Source organism: Chelonoidis abingdonii, chromosome 1 (genome assembly GCF_003597395.2).
Source record: "Chelonoidis abingdonii isolate Lonesome George chromosome 1, CheloAbing_2.0, whole genome shotgun sequence".
NCBI lineage: Eukaryota > Metazoa > Chordata > Testudines > Testudinidae > Chelonoidis > Chelonoidis abingdonii.
Window position 1 is genome coordinate 261920894 of NC_133769.1, and position 27911 is coordinate 261948804.

Genomic DNA, 27911 nt, shown 5'->3' on the forward strand with positions numbered 1-27911 from the left:
TCCTGTAGCTGAACGTCTTTGCTCATGGTTTCTTTCTTCTTAAACCTGTAATTTCTTCCTGCTTTCAGCAACTCTGGAGACTTTCTGACATTCATAAATGTCATCACAAGACATACTTTAGTGCACTTATACCTGGCTTTGCTTTCACAATACATTCCCTTAATCAGTTCCTTTCTTTCCTCCCAAGTTGAGTCAGAAACCTGCATACTGCAAAAAGATTTTCATTTGAGACTGGAATGGAAAGCATTAAAGATACAAGTTTAAAAATGTGTGGTATTTATTTGAAAACTTCCAGCATCTTTGATCAGCTTTTTGCTCCTTTGAAATTCCTTCCCTAATTTGCTGTAAAATGCTCTAATCATCATATAGCTTATCAAAATCAATCTCAAGGTTAAGAACTTCAGCCCACTTCTCAGTATCAAACCATTCCACTTCATTGTCCAGTAAGAGGACTGACATCTTTGGAAACAGATGTCTTGAAATCATACCATTTCTAAAGAAATGCGCTGCACCTTGACAATGCCTTATCTGCTTTCTCCTCAGATTTTCTCCTGTTCTATAGAGAGAGATTGCACAAAATAGCCTGCACTGATGGTCCACAGAAGTTGTCCTCTTTCCTTCTCTTTAGTTTAGAATGAAGACCTTCCATGACAGCCTCATTCTATACAGTTGATACTGTTGCATTCTTTTTGAGTGCTTCAAAAATACTCCCATCAGGTTATGTAGGAAGTAAATTTAACAAAAAGATTTCTGATCATCCTCACTGAATACTTCCAAAATAATCTTGGCACAATTTCCCCCTCTCTGAAATAAATATGCTTTTAATACAGGGTGGATTGATTTGAAATCAAGGCAATTTAAATCAGCTATTTAAAATCACTACATGCATTTAAAAGCCTTGATTTAAATAACTGATTTTAATAAATATTTCCATTTGTATTTCAGTTATTTTATAAAGAAAGGTGCGTTCTCATTGGTTGATATAACCATTACAACATATTGATTTACAACTAAAAAGAGTCTTTACACTAGATTTGGTGCATTTTTTTGCTACTGTGATGTTACCTAGCGTACAATCTGGACTGTTGAACAGCTGTGTCCATTCAGTACTCAACCTGGGGTGCCTTTTACAGTGCTTTAGTGTGGGAGCAGTCACTCAAGACCTGTTTACTTAGAGCCTCCAGCATGTAAATTACTCCTAGCAATATCATAAGAGTGATACAGTTAGCCAAGCCTGAATTATATTATAGAGTGACATTAGCAAATTCCAAGCCCCAGACTTGTCCCCAGAAATGTGTGCCAGTACCCTCATGGACAATACAAGCACACAGAAAGTCCATCATTTCATTAACAGAAAACGATATGCACAAATTTTGTTATCCCAAATGAAGTTTCCCAAACACTTCAATCCAAACACACACTGGTGTAGATAAAACAAGTTTATTAACTACAGAAAGACAGATTTTAAGTGATTACAAGTAACGAGGCATAAAAGTCAGAACTGGTTACAAAGAAATAAAAGGTAAAACACAAACTAAGTGAATTTAAAGCAAAAGGATTTATCTTACCACATGCTTATAGCAGTGTAGTTGGATTCCTTTCAGCCAGGATCCCACCCCCAGTTCAATAATGCTTCCTTTTCTTTCAAGTGGTGTTGATGCTGTAAGTAGAGATGAGGGGAGAGAGGTGATTTGGGGCCTCTATTACTCATTTTTATCTTTTTCCTCTTCTTTGAGAATCGTCTCCAGCTGGGATTTAGGAGACAAAGTCTGGGGACAGAAATTTCCATGCATTCAGCATATTTTTTATTTAAATATTTTAAGAAACTAATCAATTTAGGTCTTAAATTTTGTATTAAATTCAGATTTCATTATATATAGGCTTATTTTTAAAAAGAAAAAAATAATTTAAATTAAAAAAACCTGATTAAAAAAAAAAATCCAAAAAATCCTGTATTTTTATCCATGCTGCTTTAATGCAGGCCAGTGTGGTAGGACTCATTCCGTTGGAGGCAGAAGGACAGTTACCTCATTGGCACATTATGAAGAAGTTTCTTATATGCATAAGAACTACCATATTGGGTCAGATCAATAGTTCATCTAGCTTAATATCCTAGCCCCCAGAGTGGCCAATACCAGAGATCCGGGGGAGGGCAGTTTTGTAGAGATCCACCCCGTCTTCCCCTCCTGGCATCTGGCAATCAGAGGCTTAGGGTTGCCCAGACCATAGAGTTGATCCCTAATCAGCTTGACTAATAGGCCTTGATGGACCTATCCTCCATGAAGTTATCTAGTTCTTTTTTGAACCTAGTTATGCTTTTGGCCTTCACAATATTCCATGGCAATGAGTTCCACAGGTTAATTGTGCATTGTGTGAAAAAGTAGTTCCTCTTGTTTATATTAAACCTGCTGCCTATTCATTTATTTGGGTAACCCCTGGTTTTTGTATTGTGGAAAAGGGTAAATAATTTTTCCCACACCAGTCAAGATTTTATAGGCCTCTGTTATATACCCCCAATCATCTCCTTTCTAAGAGCAGCCCTAATCTTTTTAGTCTGTCCTCTTATGGATGCCATTCCATAGCCTTGATCATCTTTGTTGCCCATTTCTGAACCTTTTCCAGTTCCACTACATCCTTTTTGAGATAAGGCAGCCAGAATTGGACACAATATTCAATGTGTGGGCACACCATTAATTTATATAGTTGGCATTATGATATTTTCCATCCCTTTCATAACCGTTCCTAACATTGTTAGCCATTGATGTATATTGAGCTGAAGTTTTCAGAAAACTATCCATAAGCACTCCCAGATCTTTCTTGAATGGTAATTTAGAACCCATCATTCTATATGTACAGTTGGGATTGTTTTTTTTTTCACATGTGCATTACTTGGAACTTATCAATGTTGAATTTCATCTGCCATTTTGTTGTCTAGTCACTCAGTTTTTGTAAGATTTGTAGAATATCAGGGTTGGAAGGGACCTCAGGAGGTCATCTAAGTCTAACCCCCTGCTCAAAGCAGGCCCAATCCCCGTACAGATTTTTGCCCCAGACCCCTACATGGTCCCCTCAAGGATTGAACTCACAATGCTGGTTTTAGCAGGCCAGTGCTCAAACCACTGAGCTATTCTTCGTAACTCTTCAGAGTGTGCTTTATACTTAACTATCCTGAATAATTTTGTACCATCTGCAAACTTTGCCACTTCACATTAACTCCCTTTTCCAGATCACAAATGAGTATGTTGAACTACACATGTCCCAGAACAGATCCTTAGGAGACCCCACTCCACTGTGAAAACTTACTATTTATTGCTACTCTTTCTGTCCTTTTAAAAAAAGTATTGATCCATAAGAGAACCTTCCCTATTGTGCCATGACTGCTTACTTAAAAGCCTGTGGTGAGGGAACTTGTCAAATGCTTTCTGGAAAAAAAAGTACACTATATTACTCCTGGGAGAATACTGTGGATATACATAATTAATAAGTTGTCCATATTTTTAATTTTTTGCACAGAAAAAAAGCTTCTGCTGAAATGTTGCAGCACTTCCAGCTTTTGCCCACCAGAGGACGCTGTGGTACAAGAACAGCAGCAGCTCCCAGCAGAAAATAACTTCTGCATTTCCACCTTTTGTCAACCAGAGGGCTCTGTGGCAAAAGAGCAAAGCAGCAGCTCCCAGCCTGCCAGGGAAGAGAAAGAGCCTGCCTTCTTAACAGCACCTGTAAGGCCAGGTAAGGAGAGAGAGGCTACAGGGAGAAAGACAGCATGGGGAGATGGGGGGTGTCAGAAAGAGGAGGACAGACTGGGCCAGGATCTGAATGGGAGCGGAGGCACAGGCCACAGGAGGAAGGGAGGTGCAGGGCCACATGATGATGGAGAAGGGGGAGCAGAGCTACATAGAGACAGGGGAGTGGCTGGGTGGGGATACAGAGACACATGGGGATGGGGAAGGAGGTACTGAGCCATATGGGGATGGGAGGAGTGGAGGCACACAAACACATGAGGCTAGGGGTCAGCCAGGGTTTGCATGGGGGAAGCTCCCTAATAATCCTTCCTTGCCCCCTAAATGTTCCATACTTTTCCCACCCATAACCAACAACCCTCCAAGTTCTCACACAGGCTCCTTCCCAGCAATTTACTTCCCTCTCCCTCAGCTCCTCCGTTACCCTTGACTCGCCAAGCCTTTGCACTTCTTCTGCAGGGCGAGGGAAATATGGTTCTGTATTGTAGTTTAAATCAATTATTACTCAGAGTTCTGTATTAACATGCCTAGTAAGGAATCTATTTGTCAAAAAATATTTCCTGAATCTTTTTTGTTGTCTGTATTGTTACAGACATACTTGCTGACAGGTATTTTGAAACAAAAGACCAAAAATAATTGAAACTGGTGTGATTCTATGGTGTTATTTTGACAAATAAAATATGCAGAATTTTGCAGAATTTTAAAATATTGTGTGCAGAATTTTTAGGCACAGAATTCCCACAGGAGTAACTATATCAACTGCATCACTCTTATCCATATCCTTGTTGACATCCTCCAAAGAATTTTAATAGATTTGAGAGGGAAAATCATGCATCACCAAAGTCATGTTTCCCCAACAAATTGTGTTTATCTTTGTGTCTGATAATTCAGTTACTTGTTATAGTTTTTACCAATTTGACTAATACTGGCATTAGGCGCACCAGCCTGTAATTGCCAGGATAGCCTCTGGAACGGTTTTAAAAATTTGGTGTTATATTAGCTACCTTCTAGTCATCTGATACAGAGACTTGTTTCAGCAACAGATTACACATACTAGTTAGTAGTTCCGCAATTTCAGATTGAAGTTCCTTCAGAACTCTTGGGTGAATACCGCCTGATCCTGGTGACTTTTCAACTGTTTGTCAGTTTGTTCTAAAACCTCTTGTATTGACACATCATTTATTCAATTTGTACACACTCAAAAAAATGAACTGAGAAAATGCTCTGTTTAGAGGAGGAAGAGAACTTACTATACACTTTCAGAATCAGACATTCAATGTCAAAACTCAAAGCTTTCATGCCATTTTTAACAGTTATGTATTACATCACACTTGCAACCAATCTGAATAATTCTGTCATTCATCTGTTTTAGGTTCTGGTAAACTGACTTTTTTCCAAAGTTAGAGACGTTATTAGCTACACAAGACCACACACAGTGGTTTATACTAAGTTTATACCACGGTCATTTTCTTCTATGTTCGAAATACCAACAGGACAACAGCATTACTTTTTCATCATTATTGTAGTAAAAATCAAGTAAGCCATTTTTAATTCCTTCCAACTTTGAAAAATAATGAACAGTAATTGGGAAACATTTATTTCCCCTATTTGAGGCATCTGTTCTGATTGAGGAGAAAAAAGTGGTAATTTGAGATCATTAACTAAAGTTGCTGCAACTTCAGTGTCATTGTCAGTAATTCTAGGTGCTTTTGTAGGTCCACAAGACTTGAGTTGAGGGTTTTGTTTTGTTGGGTTTTTTTGGCACCATTTCTGAATGTGATATACGTTTTGGAAGCCATTTGTTGCCCCAATCTTGTTTAAAATAACTAAAATGATTAATCACACCATGGTAAACTTCTTGTATTTCTGCCGCTGTCACTAGACTCTCCTGAAGTGCATCCTGTTTGATTTAAAAAAAAAAAAAAAAGTTCATTTCTGATTTTTCATAGCATCTTTGTGTTTTGTACATTCCATGTGAATGGCAACAGCTCTTCTCCTTTCATATTTAATTGAAAATGCTTGATGAGACAAAATACATTAAGCCATAGATTCATCAATTTTGAAAGCCAGTTTTTATACCCAGGGACTTTACACCACTCATTTTAAGTACAATAGTCCTTTTTCCTTTTCACACTATCTTGAAGCTGCCACCACATCTTGCATGTTGAGAAATGGAACTGTTCCCTTTGAAAGTTCAAAATTCTGTTCTTGCTTAGGATCCAGAATTATGTTTGGTTGCTGTGAAAGAGCACTGATTTTTATCGTAACTACATAATTTAAGTTGCAGCAGCAGTACAACAATTGAATGGAGCCGAGAAGGCAAGTGTACATTTTCTCACAACTTCAAATACCAGCTGGACTATAAATAGCCTTGGCAGAGTTCAATTTTTTTAAATAATTTCAACCATTTATTTTTAAGCTTTTTTCTATTTAACAATGTAACTGTTCAAAGCTGTGGGACATGGGAACAGCCACGAACGAAACCGATGGCAGTAGATACTGAAAGTCAAAAAGTTAGAACTTTATGACTTAAAAAACATAAATTCCCAACATCACATCGATTGGTACGAATCACAGAGCCTTAAAGCCAATTGTGACAAGGTCTCAAACAGCGTTTTTCTTACTGTGCCTAGCATGGGTGCTGAACTAGGCGTGCTCCCCCATCCTGAGGCTTGAAGTGGTTGCCATTATATACAGGATTTACAGTTTGCTTCAATGGCTCTCAGCCCCTGCACTGTCTAGCTGTGAATTTCCATTATCTGACTATGGGCTCTCCAGCAATGCCTGAACCTAAAGTGGGGCTGCCCTGCTCAGCCTGAGGCACCCTTCCACGCCCGCCCTGCAGGGACACCTGTGAAGCTTCTCCGGGCTGCTCGTTGCAGCCCCCCACCGAGACCCATCCTAATCCCCGCGACTCCCCGATCTGCGAGGCTCTGCGCAGCACCAGGTCAGGCGGCCGGAGCGCGCGCTCGGCCTTGCGTCATCACAGGGTCAACGCTCCGATGCTGCGCGCGCTCCCTCTTGCTCCTGGTCAAGCTCGCGGCCGGGGGCCGAAGCTGCACCAACGGCTGGCGGCCTGCAGGCGGCCACAGAAACAGCCAGCGCGCGCGCGCCTCCCGGCCAACCGCTCCCCTCCCCGCCGCCCCGCGCGCTGCCTGCTCCGCCCACGTCGCTTGGGGAGGAGCCACGCGCCCGCTCCACCTGGTTCTTTGTGCTCGGAGTCGGTCGGGTCTCAGCAGCTTTCTGGAGTTTCCGTTGCCCCTGATCACCATGTCGTTGGGAGTCGGCCCGGAGGCGGGATTCTCCAGCGAGGAGCTGCTGACCCTGCGCTTCCCCCTGCACCGCGCCTGCCGCGACGGGGACCTGCCCACCCTGTGCGCGCTGCTGCAGGGCTCGCCCCGCTCCGACCTGGCCGTCGAGGACTCCTTCTACGGCTGGACGCCCATCCACTGGGCCGCGCACTTCGGCAAGGTGCGGCCCGGCCCGGCCAGGGGGCGCTGCCCCGCGGGACCCCCAGGCTCACGGCGCCATCTTGCCGTGCTCGCTGCCGCGGGAGGGGCGGCCCTGGACCCGCCACCCGGTTCGGCCGGGGTCGCGGTACTGTCCGCACCCCCCGGGGAGCGCAAGCGGGCGGGCTGTGGGGGCGCCCCCGACGGCCCCGGGGGGAACGTGGGACGCGTCGGGCTCTCGGGAGGCCTGTCCACGTCCTGGGGGAGAGCTAGCGGGTGCCTCGGCAGCCGGCTCTTTGTGGTGGGGCTAGGAAGCGCCGCAGCTCCCGGTGCCCCGAGCGGGCCCGGCCCCTCCCCTCCCGGGAGTTTTATTGAGACGGACAGATCCGTGGCTTTCGAAAGGTGCCGGGGTCACTGGCAGCTGCGGCGGGAGCCAATGAGGAGGAGGAGGGGCAGGGGCAGGTGCTCCTCCCCCAGCGCGCGAGGGCGGGGTGGGGTGGGGTGTTGAGTTACCACGGGCCCAGGAGGACCTACTTTTTCGTGCCCCCCTCCCCCTCGCCGGGTCCAGTAACGGTCCTTCTTGCGCGCGCAGGCTCCACCTGGAGACTTTGCTCTATTTTGGTGCCCATGTTATGACGACCGGCGCGTGTGTTGGGAAGGAGGCGATCGCTGGGCGGAGCGCGGCTCGGGGGCCCTGAGGGTGAGCGGCGCCGGGGGGGTTCTGCCCTGACGGCCCCCTCACTGCAGTGCCTGGGAAGTGAAAGGGCGCGATGCGTCGGGTCTGGGTCCCCTGAGACAGGGTTGTGTTGCGGGCAGGACGTGGCCCCGTGTGAGGAAGTGCGGTGGCCCCAAAACACCTGAACGTTAACTCCCTTATTTTCCCCAGTCCTTGTTATGTATGGTTCTCTCTCCCTCCCTTCCCTCCACATCTTTTGTGATTTTTCTGTCTGCAAGCCGCATTCTGGCTCTTTTCTTTCTTTCTTCTGGGGGAAGAGCAGCCGATTATGCCTTTAACAATTGCTTTTTATCTCAGTCTATGTAAGTTTCTTAAAGGATGTTGTAGAGGGAACAATCAGGCCTGCAAGCTAATGGTAGATATCCTACGCAAAATGTCCTGTGGCCAGACGCCTTTCTTTAATGAAAGTACTAAAGGGAGTGCAGAAGATTTGTTTTGCATACAGATATGATACATGAAAACATAACTAGCATTTTAGTGCTCTTAGATTGCTGCAGTTTTGGCAGTATCATAAATCAGAACAATTAGTCCATTTAAAGGAGGCTAAGCCTTTGAGGAGAGAGGCAAGAGGGCAAGCCAACAAAGAGGATAAGCAAGATACCAGTCAATTAAGGAGCCTCAATTCAATTTTCCAAGGGTAGGGGTAGAGCTGGGTCATTAAACCTCAGTGAATTCCTTTGCTGTAGCAGAGCCTTGCTGTATTTGGATTTATGAAGAGCTTCTGTACATGTTGATGTAGTATGCTTCAATTACAAACCTTTACTTATATTTGTGCTAAGGAAAAATAAAACATTTTAAATAGACATCAGATAACTAGTTCCTGAATTTGTGATCTGGTACAAAAGTACCTGGAATACCTTTTCACTGGATAAAAATAAATACAACATGTTGCTGAGAAATGAAAATAGCTACTTCCATTGAATTTATGCACATACTTTTTTTTCCCTGCTGTTGTGTTTTCTTTAGTGGAGCTTATCCTACTTCAAAATTATCATTACTGGGGGTTGAATTAATTGCATTTCTAAACATATTGTGGATTTTAAAAATATTAGTTTCTGAAAAAATTAAATTACTGGACCTGACTCTGTTCCTTAGTCTAGCCCCTTGCTGCTGCTCTAGTAGAGCAAAGAGGCCATAAATGTGACAGATCTTTCCATCCCAGCTACTGAGTATTCTGGCATGGGGCAGTCACCCAGTGTGCGAATCCAGCTCCCAGGCTACCCTCATCTCTGTGTAGGGAATGTAGCCGAAACATTATCATGCTCCGGTCACCCCTGACTGGTGGAATACCCCTTATGGGTGCCAAAGCCATCAGGCAAACCTTAGAACAGCTTTCTTATGTATGTTGGGACTAGTGTAGAATAATTCCCAAGACTGTAGAGCCCCAGCTTACGCCTTTGTACACACCCACTCCCTCCTGCTGCACCAAGCAGGTACTGGGCACAGAAGAGACTCGGCCCCACTATCTTCACAGATAATTTAAAAAAAAAAAAATCAGATGTTTTGACTAATACTAGTAAACAAGAACTATCATTTTGGTGAGTGCCCCCACAAGGAAACAAACTGGAAGGTTTAGTTTTATTAGAAAGAGACTACATTTTTTTGGAGGGTTAGGGAGGTAAAGAAGGGATGACAAGGATCAGTATTTGTAAATGGGGAAAGGATAAAGGTAGTAGGAAGAGAAATGCAGTATTCTAGTTTCTAAGAAAGTATTACAAATAGAGCACAGTTCCAAAACAAAGAACAGTAAGAAAATGTATGACTAATTGTAATAGCAGGTAACAGTGCCCTGGCATTCGTAAGGTCTGAGGGCTCATTTGTCAGTATGGACTTCCACCACTAGGTTTTGGTGTTAAAGTATGTTCATGAACTTAAACCGCAGTCAATCCCAAGCTGCTCCTTAATACCTCAGATACCTCTGGAGTAGTCACTGTTTTCTGTATATTCCCTAAAAATTGAGATATGCTTGTCTCCTGGGACACTAATGGATTCCTACAAAATCAGCTACATCCAAATTAATTAGTATTCAAGAAAATATTGTCTAGTTCATTTATACAGTGCCTTGAATTACGCTGGGTGTTGACCAGAGCTATAAGATAGGTCAGAATATAAAAGACTATATGATCTAAATAGCCAACATCCAGACAAGGAAATTGAGAGCACGGATACGGCACCAAGATAGTGGATTTTTTTTAATGCTTTCCTTCTATATTTGTGTTGGGGGCGGGGGGTTGTTTTTTAAATCCTTGACTAATTGGCCATATGTTTTCTATGACCATATCAGCTTGCCTCTTGCTTTTGTAATCCTTGCCTGTTTTATGATCCTTGACTGTTGTTGTTGGACTATTTTACTTTACTTGTATATAAGATAAGGTAAGTAAATTCTTCTATTACTCTTTGGGCTATTGTTTTAAAAAAAGTACATAATCCAGTGTCCCGTCCCCCTCCCTTCCCTGTCTTGTAAGTCCCTGGAACCCTCCCCATCTTCCTTGATTAACCCTGATTCTCAATCCCTACTGTAGCTATGTCGTGAACTTGAAAAATATTTTTTTTTTTTTTATTAAAGAAACCAAAAAGATGATCACCAAAACCAGTGCTCAGTGTTCGAGTGCATGGGACAAGAATAAGGGAACCTGGTGTTCTGGCCTCTTCCTGACTAGCAGCTACTTCCATTTTCTGATGGAGTTGGGACTCGGAGAAGCAGGTCTCTCAGTCCATGAGGCAGAAGGCCTCGTGTTCTGACTTTTAATCAAATGCAGCAACTCATCTTCTCTATTCTTAGACTTCTTAAAATTAGAGAAGAAAAAGTAAAAAAGAACCATTTTAAAAATAACCTTGTTAAGTTACAGGCTTTGAAACAATGCTAGCGTGGGTTACAAATCAACCTTAAATGCTAGAAAAAGGGCACTGCTTTTCTCTGGAGTTGACAGACTGCGACCTACGTGTAACTCACAATAAGTTGTCATTGAGGTTTCCCTACCCTTCTCCAGGCCAGTAATCTGGATTTATATGACAAAAAAAGAAAAATCTTTTGCTCTTGGCAGAGGGAAAGATTAACTCTTTCACTAGAACCTTTAGACATCTTAGTCTTTGTTGCAAAATCTCTTACAGTTGCTAATGCTGGCTCAACTTCACCATTCTAACTTTGGTAGGTGGGCTGCTGGCTGTCACTGGTGTCTTAAGCAAATTATTTACCCCTGCTTGATTATGGTAACCAGTTAATGACATTGAGGGCCTTGGTGTGTAAACACCAGTGGAGGCAAACCAATGTTGGTAATGGTGGGCAAGTTTTGCAGAGTTCACACCACCACTACAACTGTATCTCTATTACAGCCTCTTTAAGTTCGTTATCTCTCGATATAGCTCTTAATTATTACTGCAGTTGTTTTAGCATCTAATTATTTATTTATCTTTTCAAAGAATACCTTCTCCTGTGTTGAATGTTAGGGTTTGTGCGAGCTAGGTTCGCTAGCACTATACTTCTTTGCTCACCCCAAGATATTTTTATTCACCGATTCCAAGGCCAGAAAGGACCATTTTGATCTTTTAGCCTGACCTCCCATAAAACATAGGACTTCCCCAAAATAATTCCTAGAGCATCTGTTTTAGAAAAACATGTGTTCTTGATTTAAAAATTTGTCAGTGATGGAGAATCCACCAGAACCCTTGGTAAATTGTTCCAGTGATTAATTACCATCACTTAAAAATGTGTACCTGAGGCCAAGTCTACACGACGCGCGAAAATCGATTTTAGATACGCAATTTCAGCTACGAGAATAGCGTAGCTGAAATCGGTTATCTAAAATTGATCTACTCACCCGTCTTCACCGCGCGGGATCGATGTGCGCGGCTCACCATGTCGATTCCGGAACTCCGTTGGTTTTGGTGGAGTTCCGGAATCGATGTAAGCGCGCTCAGGGATCGATATATCGCGTCTCATCTAGACGCGATATATCGATCCCCGAGCAATCGATTGTAACCCGCCGATATGGCGCGTCGTATAGACGTGGCCTTATTTCCACTATGAATTTGTTTATCTTCAGCTTCTAGGATGGGATTGTGTTATACCTTTCTTTGCTAGATTGAGAGCCCATTATTAAATATTTGCTACTTCTCCTTGTTAAGGTAAATAGATTAATCTGTTTGAGTCTGTCATTATAAGGCATGTTTTCTAATCCTTTAATCATTCTCATGATACTTCTCTGAATCCTCTCTGTTGCATGGTGAGTTACCATATTTCCTTTATACCCAATCTTAAATCCACTGAGAGTTTTTAATGTATTTTATTTTCTGTATGCTGTTCATAATCCTGTTTTCTCAGCAAAGAAGTACAGTTAGTAATCAGAGTTCTCTTAAACCTAAACCTATAAATTCATAAATTACAGATTTATTTTTCACTTTTTTATTAAACTGGTAGGGACAGTCACTAATACCACAACACATTTGCTCAATTACAGTTGAAGTTTACAAAATATATGTAGTGATCATGGTATGTATGCAAAAATTTTCAAACCAAGATGCCTGATTTTAGTCATTTGACTCGAAAACTTTGATCTACATGCTTTTAATCTGTAAAATTAAGCATAGTACAGTGATGCTTAGTATAAAACAAATGTATGTTTGTACATAAGGTGATTCCTGTTCCTGAATGGCATAAGTTGCTGCCATTGCATGACACAATTTTCTAACCATTTTTCTTTAAGCCATTACCTTTGCAATTCTGCTACACCCCCCCCCACACACACACTAATCTGACATCTTTTCAAAGCATTCTCAGAATTAATTTAATGTTGAAATATTAAAAATTTCAGCATAGTATGATATGAGATTCTTTGTCAGAATAAAGAGACACTGCCAAAGTGATCATATTTGAAAAAGCAACAGAGAGTCCTGTGGCACCTTAAAGACTAACAAATATATTGGAGCATAAGCTTTTGTGGGTGACTATTATGCTCCAATACATCTGTTAGTCTTTAAGGTGTCACAGGACTCTTCGTTGCTTTTTACAGATCCAGACTAACACGGCTGCCTCTCTGATACTTGACAAATATTTGAAAAGAAACCAAAAAACCCAAACAGATCCTTTTACTATGTTACCAGTGACTGCACTACAGAAATTTTAAATGGAAAGAATTGTAATACACATACTCTTCAGCATTTTTATGTTATATTTTCATTTAACTCAACAAGGATACTGAAAAGTTAATAAGCATTTTACTTTCTTCTTAGTTCGAGTTTCCAAAACTTCAAGGAAATATTGAAGTAGAATTTTTAGTTATCGTTCTTTACTGCATACTGTTCATGCTCCCTTCCTTTTAAACTTTCCTGAAAACATTTAAGTTCACAGTAGGTTTTGTTTATTAAAAAAACTAAAGTTCTAGCAAATGCTACTTGACAGTGTCTATTTATAAAGTTGCATTTACAACTTTCCAGATCAGAAACGTAGCACCTTTTCTGACAGACGCAAACAGAATACAGATCCCTGCTATAGTCATCTCTAAAGTAGCAGTTTTTTCCCATATCAAATTAATGGTGTTGGGTTTGTTTAAAAAAAATTTTTTTGGCAAGAATTACATTTCTCTTAGCTATTTCTTTAGTGACTGAGAAACCTGGAAGAGGTGATGAAGTCCCGGTTTATTATTTTGTTAGTCATGTTGTTCAGCCTGCTTCCACTAATGGTCAGTTTAAACTGATATTGTTCTTCTTTCTCCTTTAATTTAATCAGCGAAGTATATAGTATCGGTATATTTGATGGGTAATTTCTAAATTATTTTCCTCTTGTCTATTTAAGCTGGAGTGTCTAATGCAGTTAGTGAGAGCTGGCGCTACTGTAAATGCCTGTACAACACGTTTTGCCCAAACACCAGCCCATATTGCTGCTTTTGGAGGACATCCTCAGTGCCTGATCTGGTTGGTTCAAGCAGGGGCCAATATAAACAAGCAGGTATGGATTAATGTTGGATTTGATATTGGTTTAGTTTTTAAAAATACTTACATAGGTCTGGATTCACAAAGGACTTGTACTGTGATGCTGAGCGTTGCAGTGCCTAACTTCAAGGCACCTAAAAAGTCACAGGAACAATGTTGCAATCCACAAAGCCTGAGTTAGGTGCCTGAACCTGGTACACAATGAGTGGGGAGAGAGAGGCATCTTAGAATGTGATTCCCAAAGGCTAGCTGGTTAGGTGAGGAGCAACCTAAACAAGCCGATGGGAGAGGTTTCTTAAGCTCCACCCTTTTCATGGAGATAGGCACCTCTCTGCAGCCTAGGCAGGACATCACTTAGAAGGTGGGAGATCCAGGTTCCAGCCCCACTGCTCTTGTTCCTCTGCCAAAGCTTCAACAGCAGAGATTGAGGTAGTCTAACACTGGAATATCCCATAGTTCTGGAGTTAGAGCAGAATAGGTGTCTCCTTTCAGAGTGGTGAATTGAACTCGGTTCTCCCAAATTCCGTGTTGAGTACTTCAGTCATTGGGCTGAATGTTATAATGTGGGTGGATTTTGAATGGTACCGCACACTTGGATCAGGCCCCGAACACAAAATAGGCATTCACTTGTCTTTCCTCTTGCCAGTTTGTGGATTGTTCTTGGGCTTAGGTGGGAGTGAGGAAGCAGTGCACGTACCCGTGGTCAGAAACATAGGCACCTTGGAAATATTTATGCTGAAAACCTAGGCACTGAGTGAGTTCAGGTGCCTACAGGGTTAGGCAGCAGCTGAGCAGGAGTTTTATGGGTTGCAGTGAGGCCTAAAAATGGGAATTTAAGGACCTAAGGACCTTTGTGGCTCTGGGCCATAGTCCTTAATGAAGAATAGTTTGGAAAAGTTCTAATTATTTATATCTCCTGCTTTCTACAGTTAATGCTTAAGTGTCTTATAAAATGAGATTTATAAAGAAATTGTAATGACAGAGTAAATGTGTTTTAACTCAACTGAAGATTTGAATAACCCAGTTTTCTGCTCCAAGATTTGAGGTGTGGCTGCTGTTTTCAGTAAAACTCTCTTTATCAAGTTGCTGTTATTAGCAGCATGACCACAATTCTCTTGTTACAATGCATCTCTTAAACAGATAAGAATGTAAAAAATACAACTGTAAGTCAAGCCACCATATCTAATTAAATAATGGAAACCACCAGTTAAAGCAACATGATTCAATCAAAATTCTAACTGGTATTAATAGGAGCTGACGGGGATTATTTTAGAATGTACTTGTTTTCATAATATTTCTCTTCCGAGGCTAAAGGTCTTATAAAACTCAACAAGTGACTTCTTTAAACTCTTTTTAAAAAACATACATTTTTCATCATATTATGGATGGATGAATAGATTTTTCTCTGAGCTAGTTTATCTTCATTACTGTATTGTGAGGCTGGACTAAGATTTATTTGTGGGTGGAGGACGTATTAGTATAATAGGCAATGAAATTGCCTAGGTAACTTTTGTACTCTGGAACTTTCTTAACAGTAATAGAGACAAACAGTAATTACAGATTTGTATTGCTGTGCCATTGCAAAAAATGTGTTCATTAATGCACAGCATGTATGACCATAAATCCCTTCAGTGCTGAACAATTTGCCATGTATATTCTAGCACAGTGGTTCTCAAATTCTGGGTTGGGACCCCAAAGTGGATCACAACCCCATTTTAATGAGGTCACCAGGGCTGGCTTAGAATTGCTGGGGCCCAAGGCTAAAGCCCAGCCCCTACTACTTGAAACCTGAGGGCTTCAGCCCTGCATGTTGGGACTCAAACTACAGGTCCCATGCCTGGAGCGGAAGCCCTTTGGCTTCAGCTTTGCCGCCCTACCCCACCCGGGTCAGTGGGGCTCAGGTGTGCTCAGCCTTCAGTCCCCACTCCTGGGGTCATTTAGTAATTTTTATTGTCAGAAGGGGGTCGTGCTGCAATGAAGTTTGAAAATCCATGTTCTAGCAGCAATGAAAACATTTATTGTATTGCTATTTAGTGGCAATTACTATAAACAGATATATAGATTTTTTTTTTTTTTTTTTTTTTTTTTTTTAAATCTACAGTGGTGGATCAGAAATTTTACAGTTGCATTGTTGTCTAGGTAATGCTTCACTTTTAACAACAACAAAAAAAAGAGTTACTATCTTCTTTATGCTGTAAAATATTTACCATAAAATAAGTAGGATGTGCAATATTGTCAAGTTAACTCTGCTGTAGGAACTTTAACTTTCATTTTTAGATTTTATTTTTATTGAGCAACTTTAACTTCTAATGTAATTTTTTAAAAGAAAAAGTTGCGTGTGCCCATTTTAATATCCAAGTGATCTCGATTGTTAAGACGAATGGGTAGGAGAGCATCCACTGAGATCGCATTTTCCTGTGTGTTTACAGAGGCTTGCATGAGAGCAAGAGGCTAGCTTTTACCTTGAGGAAGGACTGTGCTATGATTGATTCAATGAGACATAAACAGTTTCCTACACAAGTTACCCCATCATCAACCTCTGGAGCTGTTCAGAAATGTGCATAACAAAAGGGGCTTAGGATATGCTGTAACTGAGCACGCTCAAACTAAGAACTGGATTTCCAGACTTATAATTTCATTATCCCACTAGCTTCTTTGCTTGTCTCAGTTAAGTCTGGTGAGCCTTCCCTTGTAGTAACAGGCTCAAAGAAAGGGTCTGGATGAGAAGTGCTTTTCTTGCTATTGAACTTTCTTCTGTGCAGCCTGTTGGTCACTGGAAAAGAGAAGTTGGTTTTTCCTGTTGACCCATTCTATCTGGTAATCTATCCAGAGTATTGTACAATAAAAAAAAAGTGATTTTGGCAGTAGGGAGAATTCATTAGTTTTACCTTAAATTTGATCTCAGATGTCCTTTCGAAAAAATACAATTTACTTGCTAGTTTTCAAAATTCAGGGTGTTTTTTAAGTTCAGGGATGGGGAATAACTTTTGTCAATGACAAGCAGGTTGTGTTTTCCAGTCTGATGTAAATCCCAACATGCTTGAGTGTTTTCCTCATAATCTAACAAATCTCTAACAAATCAATCATCTTCTAGTTAAATATAATTGTAAATAATTTCATCGCTCCAGAAGTGTGTTTCAAAAGTAGCAAGTGAATAATAGTTATAATTTAAATATTGCCACCTTAAGTACAGGATTTGCTGTTAAACAAATGGTTTAAGTAATCACAATGATCATATTTTCTGTAGTTCCCTTAATCCACTAAATGTCTTTTAATTAGAGTGTCATTACCACCCCACTCCATGGTCTCAGAGGTGCTGGAGGGATTTTGTCTGGCACAGCAGGAGGGGGAAAAAAACACCTTGACCCTTCTAAGGAGCATACCGTTGTCCACTCCTCTTAAAAAGACATTCAGCCCTCTCATGGTCTATAGGGGGACTCTGGGTTGAATGGTAGGTCATATGGCAATTGCAAAGCCTATTGGCTCCTGTGAATTTAAGGGTTTTGTACTGGTGACCCCTTTCACACAGCAAGCCTCTGAATGTGACTCCCTCCCTTATAAATTAAAAACACTTTTTTATATTTAACTCTATCATAAGTGCTGAAGGCAAAGTGGAATTTGAGGTGGAAGCTGGACAGTTTACAACCTTTACAACACTGTTAAAGTAGTGGTCACATTCATAACTGGATACTTTTACTAATCCATTTCTTTAATTCGTGTCAGGAAAAAGACACTGAATGTTTAGAAATAATGTAATTTTATTTTTTTGGTGTAGTTTATACCTGACAAAATGTGCTCTGTCTTTGCAGGATTATGTTGGTGAAACTCCTATTCATAAAGCAGCACGATCTGGTAGTATGGATTCCATAAGTGCCCTTGTAGCTCATGGAGCTCAAATAGAGTAAGTGGGGTTTTTTGCTTGGTTGTTGTGTGTCTAACTAACTAACATAGGATAGCAAACATAGATACTAATAAAACTGAAAAAAATCAGAACAGTAAACATCTTAGTAAAAGAACTTCAGTTAGACATGTTCATTTATTGTAAAACTTAAGATTTTTAACATAACTAGTAATAAAAAATATTGCACATGAAGATATCAGTGCAATATATGAAACAGAGTGTATATTTAAGTTATTTAAACCATATTTATCACACCTGTGTAAAATGCCCCAAAATTTTACATCTTGTCTGTTATGTAGTTATCTGTTACAACACTTTATACATCATTAATGAATAAATTTACAAAAGAGCTAGAGTAGAGTTATTTGCCAAAAAAAGATTCACTCAGCTATTAGTGTAATAACTTTTGTTAGTATATATTGTGTATTTGCACTGTTAACTTTTTTCTTTAAAGGTTTATGTACTGCAAAAACATTCAGAAAATTTCACAAACTTTTGCAACTTACAGCATGGACAAAATGGATGCAGTTTTCACCTAGACATGTTGAGTATAAGCTCTACGGCTTATAATAATGTAAATACTTTAGCACTTTGTTTATAATTAGAACTAGCTTTTATTATTTAAATGATGATTAGTGTGTGTTTATATTTTAACCTGCAATGTGAATCTGAGTTATAAGTGAAATAAGAATCAGGGTTAGTTTCTTGTTTAACCCTTTGGTTTCCATCTTACTGTTTTTTGTAATGCTGCATCAGTGAAATCTGCCTTAATTAGTTTTTTGTTACAGTACCATATAATGTCCAGAAAGCAGCATAATTTACAGGTTAATAATATTAAACACAACTGTCTTGCTAGTATAATGGTGTTCAATTAAAAATAGTTATGCGAACTCTGAGTAGAATCTTGACATAGTACTTGAAATCAAACTTAATTTTACAAATCCCCATTTTGAACTGAACACATCTGAAAATAAATGGTTGAGGCAAACTTGAATTAAAATTTACTATGGAACTGAGGAAGCCTTAATTATCATCAATTAGGTGACCAATTGATTTTGAAATTGTCAGGATAATGTTAAGTGGTATAAAACTTTATAATAAAGTACCTGAAATAAATAAGATTCTAGAAGTAAAATAAACTAATAGCACTAACAGGGTTTTCCTTATACAAGCAGTACAGTTAAGGGAGACTACTCTAAATTTAAATCATTGCATTAATCTTTCCTGATATTGATACGTCATTGTGCTGTGTAGGCAAAATATTGTTATAAACTTTTGTAGAGGGTATCTAACTTTAGCCAAAACTATTTTTGGTCTTTCTAATGTAGTCTGAAGTACAAAAGAAATAGTGCGGATTTATGACAGTTTGATGTAATAGATTACCAAATAGACAAAATTGGTAATTTCGTTATTTATACAGTGCCTTAGGTGTTCCGTGGGGCTTTATAGACCAGTAAAATAACAGGCCCTCCCTTGAGGGGATTATAGTCCAAGGCCTCAGTTTTTCAACCTGATTTGCTTCTGTGGACTGACTGTTAGTCTGCATGGACCCTGACTGAATACAGTTGGACTCTGTGTAAGCCCACGTGTCTGTGTTTGTAGATCAGTGCCTTAATTTGATTAATCAGTTTTATATGGCGTGAAATCCTGGGCCCAGTAAACTCAATGAGAGTTTTGCCATTAACTTCAGTGGGTCCAGGATTTCACTTATAGTTTTTCAAATTTAAGTGCCTAAAATTAAGCCATATCAGTATTTAAACATCTGAAAGGGGGTACTGATTTTTAGGCATCTAGGTTTGAATCTGGACCAACAGTTAATGGTCTCGTTGATTATGTAATCTCTTGAAAATTCAGAGTACCTAAAGTATTAAATTTTTATTCATATCTGTTCTATTTCTTAAAGAAAAAAATTGGACTCTTCCCACTGCTATACTAATTAATTCAACCATGGATATAGTAAATGAAATGATTGATTATATGGGATTGAAAGAAGTTTTTATTTTTAAATACAGAATTAAACAAATTGAACCAAATACACTGATGTAAAGTAATTATAATGTCTCTGATTTTAGTTAACTGTGCCCATAGGTCCTGGTGGTGAACTTGGCCCTTGGTTCATCGTAATTTGCACTACTTATTCTGTTTTCTATAAATAAATTCCTTTTGTTTCTTTATACAGTGTTTTTTGTTACTAAAAAATGTAGTTGCATGAAGATGCAGAGAATACAACTATAACTGCAGATAGGCAAATGTAAAGACACCTGATATAAACAGGTATACAATGTATGCTGAATTTCACATCATTTACTTGTGTTGCATGAGAAGTAACACAAGGATGCTAGGACTCCATTGTTTCACTGTAGACTTATCTTGATGAAAATATTCTACTACTACTCATAGTATCTCTTATTAAAGCCTGATCATTGAAATAGTGCTCTTTTAAAATTGAGTACAAAAGCTAATTTGGGCTACCACAATGTTTGATAAGTTTTTACAGTATTCTTATTACTCATTAAGTTAAATTGGAAACTAACTAATGTTGACTGTATTTAATTTTATCCTTGCTGGACAGATAATGTTAACTTAGGTTGAATAAATTTATTTTCTTGAAGTTCTCCAAGTTTTACTTTATTTCCAGCTTGGTAGTTCACTGCTCCTATAAAATAAACACAATACGTTGCAGTCTAAACTGGACTAAGATTTGCATTATTTCCCTAATTGATGAAAGAAAATATGGGTCTCCATTCCTATGTAAATTTTTAATTGTAAAACAATATTAAATGTACCCCACTGAAAATAGTTTGACTTTTTTGGTGGTATATTGTTTCTCATATTAGCTGAATCATGTTCTGTGCACAATATGTCCTAAATCCATAGAAATGATTGCTTCTAACTATGGTATTCATGGAATCTTGAAGAGGGGAAGCAGATGGTCACAATATCCTCATATGAGTGAAAAGGTTTGGCATGTAACTGACCTATTAATGTGGATAATACGTTTTCAAGTAATCAATAATTGCTGCATTTTTATTAAAATTGCATAATAGCACAGTTTATATATTTGTCAAAATTGTGCACATTAAAAATAATGATGAAACAAGTGTTCACAAAAGTCTACAAAGAAAAGACTTCTTGGTGCCAGGTTTTCTTTTGCCCTGTTAGTTTATTTTCCATACCCAAATAATTTGATAACTTCTAAAAATACACTTTTATAATATTTCATTCATTAAAAAAAAAACCCAAATATAAATGCTGAACACGCAATGTTGGATAAATGGGAAAGAAATACACATCAGTATATCTGCTGTTATTAATGACCGTGATCATTTGAAACGATTTCTGGCATTTTGCATCTGTGCATCATATCAGCACATTTCTGATCATATCATTCTTTTTCCTGTTTGTATGAACAGTTCAGACTTCTGCAACTGCCATTTGAGCAGCCACACACTGTACTACTTCAGTGACTCAGTCTTGAGTTGGATTGACGGAAGAGACCCTCTGCCAATGGCCAATTATTGATTAATCTGTATCCTACAATGGTGGCGAGAACTCTTGACTTAGATCATGGTGTGGTTTGATATATGTTCATTCAGATGAACACACTAAATCTTGCTAAGGGCAGTTTTGCTTAAATTAATAAAAAGGAAGAAATTCCACATTTTTTCCATACTATGTTTGTTCTTGAAATATTCAGATATATTGTTCTTGAATACTGAAATACAAGTGAAAGCTTCATTTGTTTGAGGAAGAGTTCTGTCAAATTTTGTAGAAAAATAGTGTATATGTTCTGCTATCAAAGCCTGGTAGTGATGCACCAGTACCATTGTCTATGGCCATTAAAGAAAAGTTACAGAGGAAAGTGTTTTCTTTCCTGGTTTGTGATAACTAAATTTGGTCTCCAAGGGAAGATACTGAAGTGCTGAGATAGACATGTCAATAGCCAAAGTCAAAATGAGACCAGTGGCATTTGAAACTGTGAAATCAGTAGTACATCTGCTTCTGTTGAGTGAATGAACTACATCATGATGATACTTTATGCATTCAGCTCTAGTTGACACACAGATTTCAGCTACTTTCTCACCAGAACTGTTACCTGATCTACTGATTATGTGTTAATTCCCAGTTAGCATTCTGTGGTTTGCCAGGGTTCAGCCTCGAGCTTAAAAAGAGTTCTCAATATAACGAGAGCTATGATGTGCACAGAAAAAATACTTAAGCTTAGGAAGGGCCTTTTGACTTCGTAATATTTTTATTAATACAGTTAGCAAGATCTCTACCTACTTTACTGAGTTGGAGTGTTTGTGATAATTCAAAATGGTCAAGACCTCTGGCATCAGAGCATTCATATACTCACTCCATCCTTTGCCGAGAAACTTGAAGTGTCAGTCATTATCTTATCTTCATCATTACCATCGTCACCCGTGGGTGTCATTCTGCCGTCTCCCAAGGCACACAGGCCAGGATATAGCTTTTATGTTGTATTATGCTGATGCCCACTGTGCTTTAGTCCCTTTTCCTTATTTGAACTTCCACACTCTTCTAAGGTGCCCTATCATAGGCTAACTTGGTCATTCCCCTCATTAAGATTTACATCACTCAGTCACCATAATAACTTGTGGCTAGCATGTTGTTGACACCCTTTGTCTGCAAAATCCCCAAAATACTCTAACCTGTTTTAACTTGTACATTGCAATATATAATTCCTAAATATCAGCAATGTGATATATATATTTGATGCAGCATTCTATCTTATGACAACTTCTAATTGAGGGTAAGTTACTGGATATTAATGTTACTTGGTTATATCAGATGTTTCTTCAGGCCTGTGGTCTTGTCTGTCTAACCTAAATATTTTACAGGCCTGTAGGCCCTTTGTTATAACTTAATTAATACTTCTATTTCACCTCAGTATCTTTTATCCTTGGCTACAGAACAGATTGGGAGTACATTTGAGTGAATTAATTCAGTCCTTTCATTATGTTACTAGCTCGGTGTTTATAGTACTTCCTCAGTTTATCAAAACTTCTTCCCTCATCTTTATACTATTGACTTAATCTACTTTTGCAATTTTTTTTTCCCTGCACAGGTTTTAATTATTCTTATTTAGCTGCTTCCTCCACCTCTTTTTTCTCTCTCTTTTTTTTTTTTTTTTTTAAGTACTGGAACAGGTTTTTTAATGGCAGATTCTTTTAGATCCTTTGAGAAGCCTTCTGTGAAGTCTCTGTAGCCACATTTGTCGTCACATTCTTTTTCAGATGAATTCTAGTTGGCATTTTAATTATTACCTCTTTTAGGATTTCCTTAGCCCTCATGCATGCTGGCCGTCTGATTTTACGATCAGAGATTACTTAATGTTTTCCAAATTTTGTCTTCCACCAGTTGGAAACCACAGTAATGCTTAGATTTCATGGTGACAGATACCTTGGATAGTATAAAAGATCAGGTTTTAAGATTTCTATCTGTCAGTCAAATCCTCTTTAATTTTGAGGGAAAAAAATCAAGATTTCTCCTTTGGTTGGATTCTCTACTTCAGGATTTCGGAACTTGCTTCACATACAGGTCTGTGCTTATCACCTAACAGGTATATGGGGCTTCAAGTATGTGAAGTTGTTTATTCTTGGTCTCTTAGACTCCTGGGGCTTGCTCTGTAGCATGTGCCCACAGTTGCATTTTTTAATATTCTTTTTTTCGTTACCCAAATAATTTAACTATCATCCCTTCATTACTGAATGGAAGCTTGCTATCATTAAATATTCTTGATATGAAATGCTTCTCCTACACCAGTTCTTCTGCTCTAGAGTGTACATGGCAGTACTGACACTCGGTATAGAAGAATCATCCTATTAGTTTTGTTATGCCCAAATACTTCTAATTCGTATTGATTATTTTCCATCTTACTTACATTTAAACACTTCTTAGCACAGTGTTTCATATTTTATGATAAACCACAACATAGACCCTTTTCAAACTAAGGACCGTCTTGTAGGTACCTCCTTTCCTAACTCAATTCTTCACCTTCCTGGTGGCATCTATACCTCCTGGGTTACTTAAAGTAATTTAAGACTTTATCAAGAAGATGCGGTAGAAGTCAAACTCTGTTTTGTTAATCAGATCTTGTTAGGGCCAATTTCAAGGAAGTTTTTGAAAATAAGTAACCTTAAGCCTGACTGTGTATTCAGTAGAGAGAACAGACCACTAGGTTAATGTGCTCTTGGAGGCCTCTTTTGGTAAGTGGGGGCTGTTTCATTTTAGAGTAATGAGTGCTTTAAGGTTGGAAGCTTTCTTACATCGCAGTCCATTAAGGCTGGAGAGTCACAATCACAGAAACTGAAGGTGGTTGGGCTTAGCCTCCTTGCTAGCCAAAGTGGCAGAGGACCTTTTTCACAGCTGTAATTATTTCGGTATTCAATAATAGCAAAAAGTCCAGGAAAACACTTGTCTTCAGATTCTGTTAAGATAAGAATTGGTTGTTTTTTGTGGTAATTGCCTGTTCTGAAATTTGAGGCAGGACAGCCATAGTTGTTGTTATCAGATACAACAGAAATGCTGACATGAGAGAGCATGACTGAAGACCATAGAGCAGCGGTTCTCAAACTGGGTCGGGACTCCAAAGTGGGTCTCACTGCCATTTTAATGGGGTTGCCAGGGCTGGCTTTAGACTTATTGGGGGCCGAGCGCCACCCCCTGGGGCCGAAGCCAAAGCCTGAGGGCTTAGCCTGGGTGGCGTGGCACAAGTTTGATTCCCCCCCCCCCCCCCCGCCCTGGGCAATGGGCTTTGGGCCCCACTTCCTGGGATCATGTAGTAATTTTCGCTGTCAAAAGGGTGTTGTGCAATGAAGTTTGAGAACCCCTGCCATAGAGGAAAGAAAGTCCTCCATCCAAGCAACAACAGAAATCTTTTCCCATGCCCCTGCCTGGAATTCCACTGGAAAAGATGTAGTATATTGGCATAAGCCTAATTGAATTGTAAACTAGTTTCTGATAAATTTCTTGATTCTTTTGCTTAGAAAAGGGAGTTTAGATGCTGCTGTGTGGTAATTTGCTAGATTCCCCCCTCCCCTCCCCCGGTGAGGTTTAAGTACTTGCTGGATTGCTTACTTGAAGGTACAAGTAGTAGGTTTGTCTTCAAAGGATATTGGTGATCATGGCTCTGGCTTCTAACAGTGTTTTTAGGATTCCTTGTTGAGGAAATGGACTATAAGATGGAGCATATTGGGCTTGTTCTCAACATGCAGTTCTTCAGATGGACTAATCCAGATGCAGGGAAACTTTTCTGTAAAATAAGTTGATAGTTACGTGCAATAGAGACCTCAGGATGACCAAGAGAATAATGATTTGAAAATGTTCAGTAGAGCATTATTTTAGCAGCTGTTGTGGTGGGGAGCTACTCAGTTGCCCACAAAAATCAGGTTCTGACTAGCTGTTTGTAGGCCTGTGACAATAAGAGAAGGGGTAGAATTTGCTGTATTTGTTCTGCTGATACCTTCTGCCTGAGTGTTTTAAATACAGTTTTAAACTCATACCGTATTTCATTGTAGCCCCTGTCCAGAGAAGCATCTGGCAAAGAAAAACATGAAGCAGTCAAACATAGAAAATTTAAGTTTAATTAATCAAAAAAGGCTCTGAAAAACCTTTTGTGTCCGACTTCATCATAGTTTACAGGAGGTATCTCTTGCATAAAAGCCTGACATGCCTTATCTCTGACACAAGCATATCTGCCCACTGCCTAGAAGTGCTTCACTGGTCACTGTTTGAGAACCATTGCTTTAGTATATTAATACTTATATTTTAAAACAGTGTTTGTTTTTTCTTTGTTGTATGTATGTGGCAGAGCTTGAGGTTTTTTTGGTTTGGTTTTCTTTGAGTTTGTCATGAGAGTTCTTGCTCATCTAAATCTTGCTCATAAACCTTGCTAGTTTTGAACCCAAAAGGTCTTTTGTCAGATTAAATGTACGTAATCATGTCCACTCATCTTGTTGCAGAAGATATTCCAGTGCTCTCTGAATCTAAAAATCTTTCACCACTAGTGGAAAGTAGTGGATCTATCATTTGACATGTAATTAACTGCCACTGGTCCAATTTTGCATTGTATATCTATTTCTCCACTTTCACTTGACATTAAAGAAAAGTTTCTCTAAGAAGATGACCTACATCAATCACATCATTTGTTCTACTTCCTGTAGAACAATTTTTATATTAAATACTCCCCTCAAGTATAACTTGTTTTTATATAGGTTATTGTCCAAGGGAGTTCCACAGCACATGATTCAGGCTTTCTGACATGAGAAATTTTCTTGGTTAAACTGTCTGTCCATATGTTGCCAATGGTCTCTCTCTGTATATTGAGCAGTGTTGAGGTGATTGTTGAAAACCATGCACAGTCTGTCCTTTGTGGCATGTTAAAGCTCTGCTTCTTTTGCAGCAGCATTTTTACTACTAAGTTTCTCAGGTTTGTGTTTTATCTTGATTTTTTTGAAAACTATTTGCTTGGTAGTCTTTCCTGAATGGGTTTGAGACTTAAAATACAACTTTATTGCCTTTTGATAGAGACAAACAAACAGTCCTTGCAATTTCTGCTTTGATGACACCTCCTTAACACACTTCCATTATGGAAATAAGTCTAACTTGAATTTCTAATCTGTCTCTCATCACTGAATAGCTGCAGTAATATTTACTCTTCTGATTTGCTAATGTAGATCATCCAGTTTGACCTTGGTACATGTATTTGACGTAGCAGAAATGGTGGTACTTCATCAGTTGCATTTGTATCAAGTGGGTATTCTGTTGGAGCCTGGGTTTCTCTTTTACTCTGACTTCTAGTATTCTCCTGTAAATCTTCCTTGGGGTCAATTTGGCAAAGTATTCTGGTGATGCTGTAAAGGTTTTGTTGTTGAGCGTTGCTGTCGACAATCTGGGAAGTCTTTGTGATCTCTTTCTTTTTTAGGAGAGAGTGTCATTTTCATTATGGTGCATTGCATAGGTGAACAGGTTACCACTCTGAAAACTATTGTAGTCGCTCTTCTTTTCTTTGAACAGTGCTTAGGAAACACTTACTGTGTAATACAGCATATGTGGAAAATCTGTTAATTACTTCTGAATATTACAGCTCCATGGTTCACAAGCTACCATGGCCCTGACGTAGATTAGTGTATGAGAATTGCCTTAGTAGAATGGCGCTCCACCCTTCCTCCTAACACACTTTGTGTGGATGTGGGGGGAAGACTGAGATTCTGGCCAATGGTTTAAAAAAAAATTTTAAATTTTCATTAAAATTTAATCATCATTATACCATGACACTGGATGTGAAATGAAAACTTGGCACCAACTTCTCATGTCTGTGTGTTGAAGCCCGTATGTATTTCTACCAAAAACATTTCACAACTTCTCCAGCAAATCTAAAATGCTATTAAGAGTGTTTTTTCCTTTTCTACTACCACTATCTGAAAAATATGCATTTAAAAAAAATATTTTGCAACTTCTGTACTTGGACACCAAAGGGTTAAAACATTTAAAATTTGTTTTTTAAATATTTTGCTTTAGAAACTGTAGGCTAGTATACTGATGTCTGTAGGAAAAGATTTCTCACTGTGGACATAGTGTTCTGATCCTTGTCTCTAACTTTTGTATAAGCATAGTACTAATTTATTTGAGATACAGCATATTAAATTTAAAGTAACTGAAGCCATGAGATGATCAGTAGTTTTTAGCCCATACTATTTAAATTTCATCAAAGAACTTGACAATTAAATTGGCTTCAGCATGAAAGTAATAATGTTTAAAAGCCAGAAAGGCTCTGTGTCTCATGGTTAAGGTGGTCACATGGTGATGGCTTAAACACAATGACTAACGTGCTACTGCACTCTATGTATGTTAATGTAACTTTTAGTCTTAATGTTGCCTGCAAATATGTGATCCCTTATGATATAAGTTTCCTGTTTATGCACCATTGCCCGTTTAAATCAAACAGAAGATTCTGAAACTGTAAAAACTACACATGTCAATGTTTTACAGCTACGTAATTCGAATTGACTTGATTTTTTCAAGTAATCCTAGAAAGGGGGAGCATTCCATATAGAAACTGCTGAAACTGCCACAGGTGCTTCTCCGAAAACCTTACAGTTGTGGCATTGAATGTTCAGTATCGCTTCCTTTCT

At 39.1% G+C, this 27911-nt stretch overlaps 1 protein-coding gene and 2 long non-coding RNA genes across 8 annotated transcripts in view; 2 read left to right on the plus strand and 1 right to left on the minus strand.

The window, feature by feature from the left end:
* Positions 1 to 1426: 1426 nt before the first annotated feature.
* LOC142046088 (uncharacterized) lies at positions 1427 to 7007 on the minus strand. Its single transcript, XR_012654996.1, has 2 exons — positions 6942 to 7007; positions 1427 to 1769 (listed from the first exon to the last, which is right to left on the minus strand). It is a non-coding gene; the product is annotated as an uncharacterized LOC142046088 (long non-coding RNA).
* Positions 6770 to 27911, plus strand: part of ANKRD10 (ankyrin repeat domain 10) — a 43902-nt gene continuing 22760 nt past the window's right edge. The window contains exons 1-4 of one of the 6 annotated variants that reach the window (XM_032764958.2): positions 6952 to 7211; positions 7782 to 7889; positions 13717 to 13869; positions 17663 to 17754. In XM_032764958.2, the coding sequence (XP_032620849.1) occupies positions 7011 to 7211; positions 7782 to 7889; positions 13717 to 13869; positions 17663 to 17754 (554 nt within the window). In that variant the 5' untranslated portion in view covers positions 6952 to 7010. The other 5 variants (XM_032764962.2, XM_032764961.2, XM_032764959.2 and 2 more) reach the window with 5 other exon arrangements.
* LOC142046087 (uncharacterized) lies at positions 18335 to 27868 on the plus strand. Its single transcript, XR_012654995.1, has 3 exons — positions 18335 to 20028; positions 21168 to 21283; positions 27802 to 27868. It is a non-coding gene; the product is annotated as an uncharacterized LOC142046087 (long non-coding RNA).